At 48.8% G+C, this 15592-nt stretch overlaps 1 protein-coding gene across 4 annotated transcripts in view; it reads right to left on the reverse strand.

The window, feature by feature from the left end:
* CNTFR (ciliary neurotrophic factor receptor) overlaps positions 1-15592 on the reverse strand; it is a 532905-nt gene that overhangs the window by 221755 nt on the left and 295558 nt on the right. For all 4 annotated transcript variants that reach the window (XM_083155439.1, XM_083155437.1, XM_083155438.1 and 1 more), the window contains one exon: positions 6414-6503. In XM_083155439.1, the coding sequence (XP_083011565.1) occupies positions 6414-6503 (90 nt within the window). The remainder of the gene's footprint in view (positions 1-6413; positions 6504-15592) is intronic.

Raw genomic sequence — 15592 nt, forward strand, 5'->3', positions numbered from 1 at the left:
GGACCTTTTCATACAGTAATAGGACCCGGGTTAAGCCTTGGTACTGGCCTGATGTGCTGTTCCAGGGGTCTAATTGGATCTCCTTCTCCGTCCTTGGCATGACCTGTGTAGTGGAACGCAATGTTATAGCTACAACAGAGCTCAGAGCGTCAAAAAAAGCCTCTCTGCTCACTACATCATGTGACCTGTGACTGCGGAAACTTTGCAGAATTGTAATAAATCATCAATACCAAGTAAAAATGAATTGTTCCGTTACAAATGAAATATTGAACAGCGCTCTATATAAATGAATATGAACAAAAAGAGAATTATCCACAATAAAACAATAATGTAGTGTAATTCCTATTACAGCCCTGTAATGATCGGTACGGGAACAATGCTGGCAGAGAATAACCTGACAGCCTATATATATAAAGCAGCATTGTCTGCCGGAGAGCCTGCACACTATTGCTCCGCGCATTCCTGTGGACTGGATGGTTTCTCCTCATCCCACGCTCCCGGCTTGCCTGAAGCTATTGGAATAGTCGGCTCTCTCTTTACCGCTATTAGAGGCCGGGGCCTACACACGGGCCAATGTCTAAGCGATCTCACTATATTGCTTAGACAATGCCCCTACGTCGCTCTGTGTGTATGGCCATAGGGATAGCAATGCGTGGTTCTGCGCTCCGCTATCGCCAGCATGCTGGATATTCATCTACGTCTAACCGGAGAGCACTGGTACTGACAGATCGCTCAGCACACAGCGCTGACACATAGCTGTATGCTGAGCGATCTAGCACCGTTCAGTACGCTCAGAAAATCTCCCCATGTGTAGGCCCCTGTAAGATGTAGCGCTTGGAGCACAATTCAGGCACCTCTAGATGCTGACTGCACCCACATGCCCAGGCCTATGCCCGCTGTCTGAAGTGCCTACTGGTATGGTACTTGCTTGGCTTACTATCTCTAAAACTAAAAGCTAAACGTATAGACTGTGATCCAGCAGTGGAATCCTTCGGGCTGTGGTTTTATAATCCAAACCATTATAGATGCAAATATGTTTTATACCGATTTCACCATCTGCCCGAATGTATTTCATTCTAGAACGGGACACGGTCATTGCAATTTGGTCGACAGTCATTAGGTCGACATGGTTCTATGTTGACATGGGTCGAGGTTGACATGGGTTTAGGTCAACAGGTCATTAGGTCGACACAAGCATTAGGTGTCTAGGTGGACAGTCAAAAGGTCTACATGGGGTTTTTCACTGTTTTTGAGCCGGCACGCAGTATTTCATACCCTACTATATACTAGGGCGTGGTGGGAGAATAAAAAAAGTGTGCCGAGCGCAGCGAGGCGCCGTGCCCGAAGCATTGCGAGCAAAGAGAGCATTGTGAGGGGACGCGGCGCACTATAAACTGTGTCCATGTTGACTGTGTTGACACTCAGGTAAAAAAAAACAGTAAAAAAAACCATGTCGACCTTTTGACTGTCGACCTAATGCTTGTGTCGACATATTGACCTGTTAACCTAAACCCATGTCGACTTTTTCCCATGTCGACCTAGAACCATGTCAACCTTTATCCATGTCGACCTAATGACTGTCGACCAAACGATTCCTACCCTCTGGAACACACTGTTTATAACTAACAACATTGTTACTGCTGGTATTGATACATTCCATTACTACCTATTTTTTGCAGATTGAAAAATACATTAGGGGGGGGGGGGGGGGGAATGTAATAGGATGAGGGATTCAGGAAGCGAGAGATGTGGTGAGAAATCTCCAGTTTTTTTAAAGCGGCAATCATTTACACTGCAATATCAGACTGGTTCTGCAGTGTAAATGATTACTTACCGAATCTCTCATCCTATTATATGTCCCCTATTGTGTCAGAAGAACAGAAATACTGACTCTGTATCAGACCACAGTGTGTTTCATTTTCACGTCACTGGGATACACCAACTGTGTTACTATCCCTCGGGAACTGAAAAAAATGTTTTTATTATTTCTGTCATTGTTTGTTTGCGTGCCAATACGTATGTGTATTACGTGATATGTTTAATACCATCATCTATTCTTGCGGATATTTTCATAGTGATGCAGAACTTGGCTGGGAGTTGTCACAGGTCCTGAACATCGATAGTCATACATGTTACTAATATAGAATACATCTCCACACTCTACACTGATTGGAGGGACTATTCTCCGTTAATCGAAGATCTTTAGACTAATCCAAATTCTCAATTAAAATCCCAACCTGTGCACTGGTCTTTCCCACTTCCCCCTATGTAATATAAATGAGATTGATTTTGTGTTCAGCCAGCATGTTATACTAAATGCACAGTCAATGTTACTGCAAAATATGATAAATTATTCACAGTGCGCTGTATAATGTACAAGGAATGACGCTCACAAGTGACTACAATATAGGCCCAGCAGTGTCACATGCCGACGCCGCCTCCCCCCGTGTGACCCACTAATAAGAAGAGGACTCTACAGGTCAGTGGACGTCTGCATCCTTACATTATTATATTAATACTATACTTTGCAGCTTGTCTCCGTGCTCTTCAGCAAATCTTTATATTGTGAAACAGATCTTGTTATTGTCATATGGATGTAAAAGCGGCTGTCTATGTAGTCACATTCAGTACAGAGTGCACGGGAGAGAGGCATTACCTCCCAAAGAGACAGCGCTGAATGATGAGACCACTATAACGGGAGAGAGGCATTACCTCCCAAAGAGACAGCGCTGAATCATGACACCACTATAACGGGAGAGAGGCATTACCTCCCAAAGAGACAGCGCTGAATGATGAGACCACTATAACGGGAGAGAGGCATTACCTCCCAAAGAGACAGCGCTGAATGATGAGACCACTATAACGGGAGAGAGGCATTACCTCCCAAAGAGACAGCGCTGAATGATGACACCACTATAACGGGAGAGAGGCATTACCTCCCAAAGAGACAGCGCTGAATGATGACACCACTATAAAGGGAGAGAGGCATTACCTCCCAAAGAGACAGCGCTGAATGATGAGACCACTATAACGGGAGAGAGGCATTACCTCCCAAAGAGACAGCGCTGAATGATGAGACCACTATAGCGGGAGAGAGGCATTACCTCCCATAGAGACAGCGCTGAATGATGAGACCACTATAACGGGAGAGAGGCATTACCTCCCAAAGAGACAGCGCTGAATGATGACACCACTATAACGGGAGAGAGGCATTACCTCCCAAAGAGACAGCACTGAATGATGACACCACTATAACAGGAGAGAGGCATTACCTCCCAAAGAGACAGCGCTGAATGATGAGACCACTATAACGGGAGAGAGGCATTACCTCCCATAGAGACAGCGCTGAATGATGAGACCACTATAACGGGAGAGAGGCATTACCTCCCAAAGAGACAGCGCTGAATGATGAGACCACTATAACGGGAGAGAGGCATTACCTCCCAAAGAGACAGCGCTGAATGATGAGACCACTATAACGGGAGAGAGGCATTACCTCCCAAAGAGACAGCGCTGAATGATGACACCACTATAACGGGAGAGAGGCATTACCTCCCAAAGAGACAGTGCTGAATGATGAGACCACTATAACGGGAGAGAGGCATTACCTCCCAAAGAGACAGCGCTGAATGATGAGACCACTATAACGGGAGAGAGGCATTACCTCCCAAAGAGACAGCGCTGAATGATGAGACCACTATAACGGGAGAGAGGCATTACCTCCCAAAGAGACAGCGCTGAATGATGAGACCACTATAACGGGAGAGAGGCATTACCTCCCAAAGAGACAGCGCTGAATGATGAGACCACTATAACGGGATAGAGGCATTACCTCCCAAAGAGACAGCACTGAATGATGACACCACTATAACGGGAGAGAGGCATTACCTCCCAAAGAGACAGCGCTGAATGATGAGACCACTATAGCGGGAGAGAGGCATTACCTCCCATAGAGACAGCGCTGAATGATGACACCACTATAACGGGAGAGAGGCATTACCTCCCAAAGAGACAGCGCTGAATGATGAGACCACTATAACGGGAGAGAGGCATTACCTCCCAAAGAGACAGCGCTGAATGATGAGACCACTATAACGGGAGAGAGGCATTACCTCCCAAAGAGACAGCGCTGAATGATGACACCACTATAACGGGAGAGAGGCATTACCTCCCAAAGAGACAGCGCTGAATGATGAGACCACTATAACGGGAGAGAGGCATTACCTCCCAAAGAGACAGCGCTGAATGATGAGACCACTATAACGGGAGAGAGGCATTACCTCCCAAAGAGACAGCGCTGAATGATGACACCACTATAACGGGAGAGAGGCATTACCTCCCAAAGAGACAGCGCTGAATGATGAGACCACTATAACGGGAGAGAGGCATTACCTCCCAAAGAGACAGCGCTGAATGATGAGACCACTATAACGGGAGAGAGGCATTACCTCCCAAAGAGACAGCGCTGAATGATGAGACCACTATAACGGGAGAGAGGCATTACCTCCCAAAGAGACAGCGCTGAATGATGACACCACTATAACGGGAGAGAGGCATTACCTCCCAAAGAGACAGCGCTGAATGATGAGACCACTATAACGGGAGAGAGGCATTACCTCCCAAAGAGACAGCGCTGAATGATGAGACCACTATAACGGGAGAGAGGCATTACCTCCCAAAGAGACAGCGCTGAATGATGACACCACTATAACGGGAGAGAGGCATTACCTCCCAAAGAGACAGCGCTGAATGATGAGACCACTATAACGGGAGAGAGGCATTACCTCCCAAAGAGACAGCGCTGAATGATGACACCACTATAACGGGAGAGAGGCATTACCTCCCAAAGAGACAGCGCTGAATGATGAGACCACTATAACGGGAGAGAGGCATTACCTCCCAAAGAGACATCGCTGAATGATGACACCACTATAACGGGAGAGAGGCATTACCTCCCAAAGAGACAGCGCTGAATGATGACACCACTATAACGGGAGAGAGGCATTACCTCCCAAAGAGACAGCGCTGAATGATGACACCACTATAACGGGAGAGAGGCATTACCTCCCAAAGAGACAGCGCTGAATGATGAGACCACTATAACGGGAGAGAGGCATTACCTCCCAAAGAGACAGCGCTGAATGATGACACCACTATAACGGGAGAGAGGCATTACCTCCCAAAGAGACAGCGCTGAATGATGACACCACTATAACGGGAGAGAGGCATTACCTCCCAAAGAGACAGCGCTGAATGATGACACCACTATAGCGGGAGAGAGGCATTACCTCCCAAAGAGACAGCGCTGAATGATGACACCACTATAACGGGAGAGAGGCATTACCTCCCAAAGAGACAGCGCTGAATGATGACACCACTATAACGGGAGAGAGGCATTACCTCCCAAAGAGACAGCGCTGAATGATGACACCACTATAACGGGAGAGAGGCATTACCTCCCAAAGAGACAGCGCTGAATGATGACACCACTATACAGCTGATAGATAGGAACGTTTGCTTTTATCTGGTCAGTAACAGGCCTTCAGGGATTAAAGTGCCTTATATATAGGACAAAAAGCTGAAACAATAAATCCTAGCATGTCAGTTATGCTTCTTGTGGCATCTCCTAGTAATGCTTGTAGGTATGAATCACAAATCTGCCATAAGCTCTGATATCTGTTATCCTGGCTGGCTAAAACTCCTGACAAATGGCATAATTAGCAAGGGGGGGGGGGGGTACTACCCCAGTCCTGAGCACCCCATTATTACGCCAGCACTGTGCCCCCCCCCCCATCATTACAATGGCCCTGTGCAACCCACCCACATCATTATACCAGCCCTGTACCCCCCATCATTACACTAGTTCTGCCCCCCAACATTACTTACACCAGTACTGCCCCCTCATCATTATACCAACACTGTCCCCCCCCCCCCCATCATTACACTGGCCCTGGTCCCCCCACCCCCATAATTACACCAGCCCTGTACCCCCCATCATTACACCAACACTGTGCCCCCCCCATCATTACACCAACACTGTGCCCCCCCCCATCATTACACTAGTACTGCCCCCCACCATTACACCAACAGTCACTGTGCCCCCCCCCCCATCATTACACCAACACTGTGCCCCCCATCATTACACCAACACTGTGCCCCCCCATCATTACACCAGCAATCTCCCTCCTATTCTGTGACTCTATAACTACTGTACTGTTCAGGATGCGTCCATATTAGAGGAACGCAGTGCACCTATGTCATAAGCCTGCACCCCTGATTGAGGAGGGGACAGAGTGACTCTCCACCACAATCACACCAAATATATCTCTTCACAGACTCCCAAAATGACTGACTGCCACATTACATGAAAACAGCGCAGTCTGCAACACATTCCACCTGAACCGGTTCCTTACCTCTCTGCGGGCTGCGTCCTGCGCGCTGAGGCTGAACGCGGTCTAGCGACCCAGATTCGGAGATGAACGTGTGAGATTTAGGCCTTGCTTCTGTGGAGAGAAGGAGAGAGGAAGAAGGATCAGTAGGAGTACTACATGGGGGTAACAGGGTTAATGAGAGAGAACGCTGAGGAATTAAATGACATTTAGGACGCACTGCTGACCGGGCGCATTGCTAATGTCACGCTTCCACTAATCAATATAAGGAGCCTATTAATCAGGACTGCGGAGGGAGAGGACACTTGTCTGTCATCCTGGCTGTCAGCTTGTCAGAGTGCAGACCCCAATAATACCTGAGGGGCATAACGCCTAGCCGCACATCCCTCACAGGGACTGCAGCCGCCGTTATACAGGCCGTTATCACATACAGTAATATGTATTATCAGAGGTCACGTCTGACACATACACAGGGACAGACAACGGGAAAGCCCCAACATGCCCACATTCAATGCTTAAGCACAGTGCAACTCTGCCAACGGTTGTTTATTTTTTATTTATTTATTAACAGTTTCTTATATAGTGCAGCATATTCCGTTGCGCTTTACAAAGGGGACAGTGATACAACAAAACAGGGTATTTACAGACAGTCAAAATGTAGGAGGGCCCTGCTCGCAAGCTTACAATCTATAGGGAAATAGGCATTGATACATAAGGATAGATACTGTATTCTTTATTGCATCAATTCCACCAGAATGCAAGGTTCTGTGACTGGTTCTGGAATTTGATAAGCTGCCTGAAGAGATGAGTTTGTAGGGAACGCTTGTAGGTTTGGAGACTGGAGGAGTCTTATTGTGCTTGGGAGGGCATTCCACAGAGTGGGTGCAGCCCGAAGAAAGTCCTGCAGTCAGGAATGGGAGCGAGTAATGAGTGTGGATGAGAGACGCAAATCTTGGGAGGAGCGTAGAGGTCGTGTTGGATGATATTTTGAGATAAGAGAAGATATGTATGTTGGTGTAGTTTGGTTTATGGCTTTGTGTGTAAGTAAAATAATTTTGTATTGAATACGGTAGAATACAGGCAACCAATGAAGTGACTGACAGAGTAGCTTTGCAGGCGATGAACGTCTGGCTAGGAAGATTAGCCTCACAGCTGCATTCATAATGGACTGTAGTGGTGCGAGTCTGTATTGGGGAAGGCCAATAAGGAGACTATTGCAATAATCAATGCGTGAGATGATGAGAGCATGGATTAGAGTTTTTGCAGTGTCTTGTGTAAGGTAAGGGCAAATTTTAAATATGTTTTTTAGGTGCATGTGGCATGATTTTGAGACAGATTGAATGTGGGGTACAAAGGAAAGTTCTGAGTCAAGGATAACACCTAGGCAGCGAGCTTGAGAGGTAGGAGTGATTGTCATCTTCTCAACAGCGATAGAGATATCAGGTTGGTAACTACTATTTATTGGCTTAAATATAATTAATTCTGTTTTTGAGATATTAAGTTTGAGGTGGCGAGGATAGGTAGAGCTGAGTATCATCCGCATACAGATGATACTGAAATCCAAAGGAGCTGATTAGTTTGCCAAGAGATGAGGTATAGATTGAGAAAAGCAGGGGACCTAAAACTGAACCCTGAGGTTCTCCAACTGAAAGAGGTAGTGAAGAGGAGGTAGAATCAGAGAAACGAACACTAAAGGAGCGGTTAGAGAGGTAGGATGAGAACCAAGAGAGGGCTGTGTCTTTAAGACCTATGGATTGTAGTGTTTGTATGAGAAGTGTGTGGTCAACAGTGTAAAAAACAGCAGAGAGATCTAGAAGAATTAGTAGTGAGTAGTGGCCCTTAGACTTAGCAGTGACCAGATCATTCACAACTTTAGTCAGTGCTGTCTCTGTGGAGTGTTGGGCACGAAAGCCTGACTGATGCGGGTCCATTAAGTTGTGCGAGTTAAGAAAGTGTGTGAGGCGAGTATAAGCAAGTCTTTCAAGTAGTTTGGAGGTGCATGGAAGTTGAGAAATGGGACGGTAGTTTGAGAGAGAGCTTGGATCAGAATTCTGTTTTTTTTTTCAGAATCTGAGTAATAACTGCTTGTTTGAACAATAAAGGAAAGACGCCAGTAGAGAAAGAGAGGTTACAGATTTTAGTTAAGATTGGGATGAGCACAGGAGACAGAGATTTACTTATTTGCGAGGGTATAGGGTCAAGAGGAGAGGTAGTAGAGTGGGAGGCAGAGAAAAGTGCAGATTGTTCTCTGACACGCCCATGTCACTGAGGATGTGACCACACAATGGGCCTTATTCTAGTTCACCCTTTCTGACATTTACTTTCGCATCGCATACCATAAGGCATACAATGGTATGCGATGCGACGCGATGGCCCCCGATGTCATACAATGTTTAAATTGTATACCATTGTATATGGCATACAATGCGATGGTATACAATTTGAAATTGTGGGTGCTTTCAAGGTCAATTGGCCCCCCCTATAAGATTATTAATTGTATAAGCACCACAATGGTTGCTTACAATGTTAAAAGCACCCCCACTATCAACGCCAACCCGAAGCGTGGCGAGCGCAGCGCACCCACGAGGGGCGGCAGTACGCGTCCTCCGACCTTTTCATACCCCCACTATCCACGTCGGTGTGGAGTTGACCTAAGTTAGTGTGGCGAGCACAGCGAGCCACCAAGCCCGAAGCGTGGCGAGCGCAGCCAGCCACGCGCAGGGACGCGGAATACATGTGAAGTAATACGCATGCGCTCACCACGCTTTGGGCTCGGTGGCTCGCTGCGTTCGCCACACTATCTAAAATCAACTCCACACCGACGTGGATAGTGTGGGTATGAAAAGGTCGGAGGACGTGTACCGCCGCCCCTCGCGGGCTTGCCACGCTTCGGGTTGGCATTGATAGTGGGGGTGGCGTGGGGGTGCAGATCTTGGGAGGAGCGTAGAGGTCGTGTTGGATGATATTGTGAGATAAGAGAAGAGATGTATGTTGGTGTAGTTTGGTTTATGGCCTTGTGTGTAACAGTATTTTATATTGAATAGGGTAGACTACAGAAGACCAATGGAGGGACTGGCAGAGCGGATCTGCAGATGAACGTCTGGCTAGGAAGATCAGCCTCACAGCTGCATTCAGGATGGACTGAAGTGGTGCGAGTCTGTATTGGGGAAGGCCAGTAAGGAGACTATTTATGTATTTATTAAGTTTCTTATATACTGTAGCACAACATATTCTGTTGCGCTTTACAAAGGAGACAGTGATACAACAAACAGGGTTTTTACAGACAGTCAAAAGGTAGGAGGGCCCTGCTCGCAAGCTTACAATCTATAGGGAAATAGGCATTGATACAGAAGGATAGATACTGTATTCTTTATTGCATCGATTCCACCAGAATACAAAGTTTCCTGGTGTGCTGTAAGATACGTGACCCAGCAGTTTGGCCAGGGGTAAGGACTTGGCACATACTATGAGATAAGAGAAGAGATGTATGTTGGTGTAGTTTGGTTCATGACTTTTGTGTGTAAGTAAAATAATTTGCAATAGCCTATAGCAATAATTATTGTGGAACATGATGAGGCCATGGATTAGAGTGTTAGCTGTGTCGTGTGGAAGATAAGGAGGTAGTAAGTAAGTTTAATTTATATAGCGCACTTTCTCTAACAGGACTCAAGGCGCTTTACAGAATAATATTGGTGTTTTAAGGCCCCCATACACTACTGCAATTTGGTCTGATTTTACCAGATTCTGATGGATCGGGATGATAAATTGTACCAAATCGCATGTGTAGACATCCCATCCGACCCAATGCACATCAATGCCAAATGTTAAAGGCCCCCATACACTACGCGATTTGGCCCCGATTTCACCCGATTCTGGAGGATTGGGCCGAGAAATTGGGTGAAATCGGCCAAATTGCGTACAGTATGGCATCTGATCCGATGCGCGGTCCCGTTCGCATGGGATAAGATCCATAGGATAAATCATGTGCAGCCGTCTGGGGGAGTGGCAGGAGCAGGCTGGTAGTGGGGACCAGTCCGGGGGAGCGGCGCAAGATGTAGCTGCAGGCAAGGAGCAGGGACTGCGGTGCAGTGCAGAGCAGAGCGACCGGGGGCGCAGCGGGAGAATAGAAAGAAATCCTATTCAAAAGACTGGGCAGCCGCTGATTGGCTGGGAACTCAGCCAATCAGCGGCCGCCCAGTCTTTTGAATAGGATGGTTTCTATTCTCCCGCTGCTCTGCGGTCCCCACGGCGAGCGGGAGAATAGAAACCATCCTATTCAAAAGACTGGGCGGCCGCTGATTGGCTGAGTTCACAGCCAATCAGTGGCCGCCCAGACTTTTGAATAGGATTTATTTTTATTCTCCCACCGCGCTCTGCTCTGTGCCGCGGTCCCTGCTCCCTGCCTGCTGCTACATCTCGCACCGCTCCCCCGGACCGGTCCCCACTCCCAGCCTGCTCCTGCCGCTCCCCATTTACAGCCTGCTCCTGCCGCTCCCGCCCCCCCCTCGGACCGGTCCCATCGCATCCGATTTATCACATGTAAAAAATGGCACATCAAGTGCCAAATCTTATCAAGCTCCCCCGGGGAGCTGCCAGGGAAGCTCGGGGGAAATCGGCGCTGACTTGTCCTTAGGACAAGTCGCCCTAGTGTATGGGGTATTAAGTGATCCCTCCCGGGGAGCTCAGAGAGAATCTGATCCGACTTGTCCTTAGGATAAGTCAGTGTATGTATGGGGCCTATAAATGTGAGTAACACTGAATGTTGTCACCAGGGCAGCAGCTTGTGGGGTAGGATGGATGATGAACACTGATGTCATTGGGATAGTAGTACACCGATGGTCAGATGGCAGAGACTGTGTCATCTCCCTGTCAGAGGTAAGTGATGGGTGCAGGGCCCCCGGCCACATCTCCGCAGCTCAGTGGATGAAAATAAAACCGCAGAGAAATGTGAGTAAGTGGATAGTGATTGCCCGGGACAGACCCGTCACACACACAAGGCAGCTGCAGCCTAGAACAGAGCGGCCGAGTGTAGCACAGTCCCTGGTGTTGTCTCAGGGGTCTGCGGTCAGGACCCCCCCATACACACATACGCTCGCCTGCCACTAACAGGCAGCTTAATGGGAAAAGCTGAGAGGCCGGGCAGAGACTTCAGGTGATTTGTGGGGTCCATGGCTCTGTTCATTAACATTCTGTAGGCCCTGTAAAACCACAGCCCTGCAGCCCCGGACCCCTCACAACGGGCTCCAGTGTGTGGAACAAAACTGCTGAGGGTGAGGAAATGAAATAAAGAAGTGCACTTTAGCAGCGGCACACAGCAGGCCTGGTGCTGGGTAATGACCTGCCAGCCGGGGAGGCAGCAGAAAGCCCCCCTTGTACATTACAGGACGGCGTATGAAAAGAGGCCTGTTCCTGCGCTGTGCCTGGGTGTCCAAACAGGTGAGTGGGTGGCCATGCTCGGAAATCTCCAAATACCTGCAGAAATATCAGTCATTGGCCCACGTTCAGCAACTGCACATAGTCTAAGCACGCGTCCCAACAGTCTAAGGTGACATGGGGGGCATTCGCGGGTGGCGAAGGAGATTTTGTGGGGGCACCATCTGGACAACACAGACGAGTGTGGACCATGTGAGGCAGTTTTCCAGCATTTCCAAGCAAATGGCCAACTGTCATTTGCTCTCATCCATAACCATGTTTTTGTTCCAACCAGACAGATCTGCGGATAAATCTGCGTGTGTATGGCCACCTTTAGTTCTCACACACTCGCATATTGTAGAGAATCTGTAGTATTGGAGCACTGCGTTCTGTATCGCTGGCGGCTCCTGTAGACTTCACAGGGCAGCGAGGAGTTACAGGCAGTGTATACAGGGGGGGGGGGGTAACTAGTCTCTAATCCGTCCCTATAGTCTGAATGTTTCTGAAAGGACCCTGAGCGTTAGAGCTCATTTAAAGGGTTAAGAAGTGAGACAATAGTCAGTGCTCTACCAATGACAACATGAAAGGTCTCTGACAAACTCCTTTATCACAGAGGGACATGAATGGAAACGTCTCTTCAAAGCCAAGGCTGGAATGTAACAGAGTGTCTGAGATGTGTGGGTGTACGGGGAGGGGTGTCTGTGTCACAATGGTCTGTGCGCGCTGGGTCGGGGGACGCACTCTCTGAATGGGGGCATTCTGCCAGTGCGGCCTAATCCCTGCAGCCGACGTCCTTTCAAGTTCACGGCTTTTCCAGCGGTGAGCCGAAGTGGCAGAGCTTAGTGCAACAATGTCACCCGATCCTGGGACCGTGGGGCGTGCGTCATCTCCATGCCAATCACACCAAGGGGACAGTCACCAAATATAAGGTCCCCGCCCATGTGACACGTGTAACACCGCTGTGTGCGTGTGTTCAGGTTCCAGTGGTCAGTTTTCACGAGTATGGGTCATTGACTAAGGCCTTAGGTCGACACCGACAAAATGCTGACATGCCTAAGGCCGACAGGGTGAAAAAGGCAGCACAAGCCTTTTGACTTTCTGTTGTCTGGGCCCAGGGACTGGAGCTATTACTGTGATCACCTCCAGGCAGCGGTGTTACATGTCTCCATGTCAGCCTATTAATGTCCGTCCTATCTATATACTGCCCATTCTCAGGTCCGCGTGTCTATATTTACCTGCAGTGACGGCTGATTGTCAGCCCCGGGGGCCTGTCTCCATGTCAGCCTATTAATGTCCGTCCTATCTATATACTGCCCATTCTCAGGTCCGCGTGTCTATATTTACCTGCAGTGACGGCTGATTGTCAGCCCCGGGGGCCTGTCTCCATGTCAGCCTATTAATGTCCGTCCTATCTATATACTGCCCATTCTCAGGTCCGCGTGTCTATATTTACCTGCAGTGACGGCTGATTGTCAGCCCCGGGGGCCTGTCTCCATGTCAGCCTATTAATGTCCATCCTATCTATATACTGCCCATTCTCAGGTCCGCGTGTCTATATTTACCTGCAGTGACGGCTGATTGTCAGCCCCGGGAGCCTGTCTCCATGTCAGCCTATTAATGTCCGTCCTATCTATATACTGCCCATTCTCAGGTCCTTGTGTCTATATTTACCTGCAGTGACGGCTGATTGTCAGCCCTGGGAGCATGTCTCCATGTCAGCCTATTAATGTCCGTCTTATCTATATACTGCCCATTCTCAGGTCCGCGTGTCTATATTTACCTGCAGTGACGGCTGATTGTCAGCCCCGGGGGAGTGTCTCCATGTCAGCCTATTAATGTCCGTCCTATCTATATACTGCCCATTCTCAGGTCCGCATGTCTATATTTACCTGCAGTGACGGCTGATTGTCAGCCCCGGGGGCCTGTCTCCATGTCAGCCTATTAATGTCCGTCCTATCTATATACTGCCCATTCTCAGGTCCGCGTGTCTATATTTACCTGCAGTGACGGCTGATTGTCAGCCCCGGGGGCCTGTCTTCATGTCAGCCTATTAATGTCCGTCCTATCTATATACTGCCCATTCTCAGGTCCGCGTGTCTATATTTACCTGCAGTGACGGCTGATTGTCAGCCCCGGGGGCCTGTCTCCATGTCAGCCTATTAATGTCCGTCCTATCTATATACTGCCCATTCTCAGGTCCGTGTGTCTATATTTACCTGCAGTGACGGCTGATTGTCAGCCCCGGGAGCCTGTCTCCATGTCAGCCTATTAATGTCCGTCCTATCTATATACTGCCCATTCTCAGGTCCGCGTGTCTATATTTACCTGCAGTGACGGCTGATTGTCAGCCCCGGGAGCCTGTCTCCATGTCAGCCTATTAATGTCCGTCCTATCTATATACTGCCCATTCTCAGGTCCGCGTGTCTATATTTACCTGCAGTGACGGCTGATTGTCAGCCCCGGGAGCCTGTCTCCATGTCAGCCTATTAATGTCCGTCCTATCTATATACTGCCCATTCTCAGGTCCGCGTGTCTATATTTACCTGCAGTGACGGCTGATTGTCAGCCCCAGGGGCCTGTCTCCATGTCAGCCTATTAATGTCCGTCCTATCTATATACTGCCCATTCTCAGGTCCGTGTGTCTATATTTACCTGCAGTGACGGCTGATTGTCAGCCCCGGGAGCCTGTCTCCAGGTCAGCCTATTAATGTCCGTCCTATCTATATACTGCCCATTCTTAGGTCCGCGTGTCTATATTTACCTGCAGTGCCAGTGACGGCTGATTGTCAGCCCCGGGGGCCTGTCTCCATGTCAGCCTATTAATGTCCGTCCTATATAAATACTGCCCATTCTCAGGTCCGCGTGTCTATATTTACCTGCAGTGACGGCTGATTGTCAGCCCCGGGAGCCTGTCTCCATGTCAGCCTATTAATGTCCCTTCTATCTATATACTGCCCATTCTCAGGTCCGCGTGTCTATATTTACCTGCAGTGACGGCTGATTGTCAGCCCCAGGGGCCTGTCTCCATGTCAGCCTATTAATGTCCGTCCTATCTATATGCTGCCCATTCTCAGGTCCGCGTGTCTATATTTACCTGCAGTGCCAGTGGCGGCTGATTGTCAGCCCCGGGGGCCTGTCTCCATGTCAGCCTATTAATGTCCGTCCTATCTATACACTGCCCATTCTCAGGTCCGCGTGTCTATATTTACCTGCAGTGACGGCTGATTGTCAGCCCCGGGAGCCTGTCTCCATGTCAGCCTATTAATGTCCGTCCTATCTATATACTGCCCATTCTCAGGTCCGCGTGTCTATATTTACCTGCAGTGACGGCTGATTGTCAGCCCCGGGGGCCTGTCTCCATGTCAGCCTATTAATGTCCGTCCTATCTATATACTGCCCATTCTCAGGTCCGCGTGTCTATATTTACCTGCAGTGACGGCTGATTGTCAGCCCCGGGAGCCTTTCTCCATGTCAGCCTATTAATGTCCGTCCTATCTATATACTGCCCATTCTCAGGTCCGCGTGTCTATATTTACCTGCAGTGACGGCTGATTGTCAGCCCCGGGGGCCTGTCTCCCTGTCAGCCTATTAATGTCCGTCCTATCTATATACTGCCCATTCTCAGGTCTGTGTGTCTATATTTACCTGCAGTGACGGCTGATTGTCAGCCCCGGGGGCCTGTCTCCATGTCAGCCTATTAATGTCCGTCCTATCTATATACTGCCCATTCTCAGGTCCACGTGTCTATATTTACCTGCAGTGACGGCTGATTGTCAGCCCCGGGAGCCTGT

Source organism: Crinia signifera, chromosome 1 (assembly GCF_055691185.1).
Source record: "Crinia signifera chromosome 1, ASM5569118v1, whole genome shotgun sequence".
Lineage (NCBI taxonomy): Eukaryota > Metazoa > Chordata > Amphibia > Anura > Myobatrachidae > Crinia > Crinia signifera.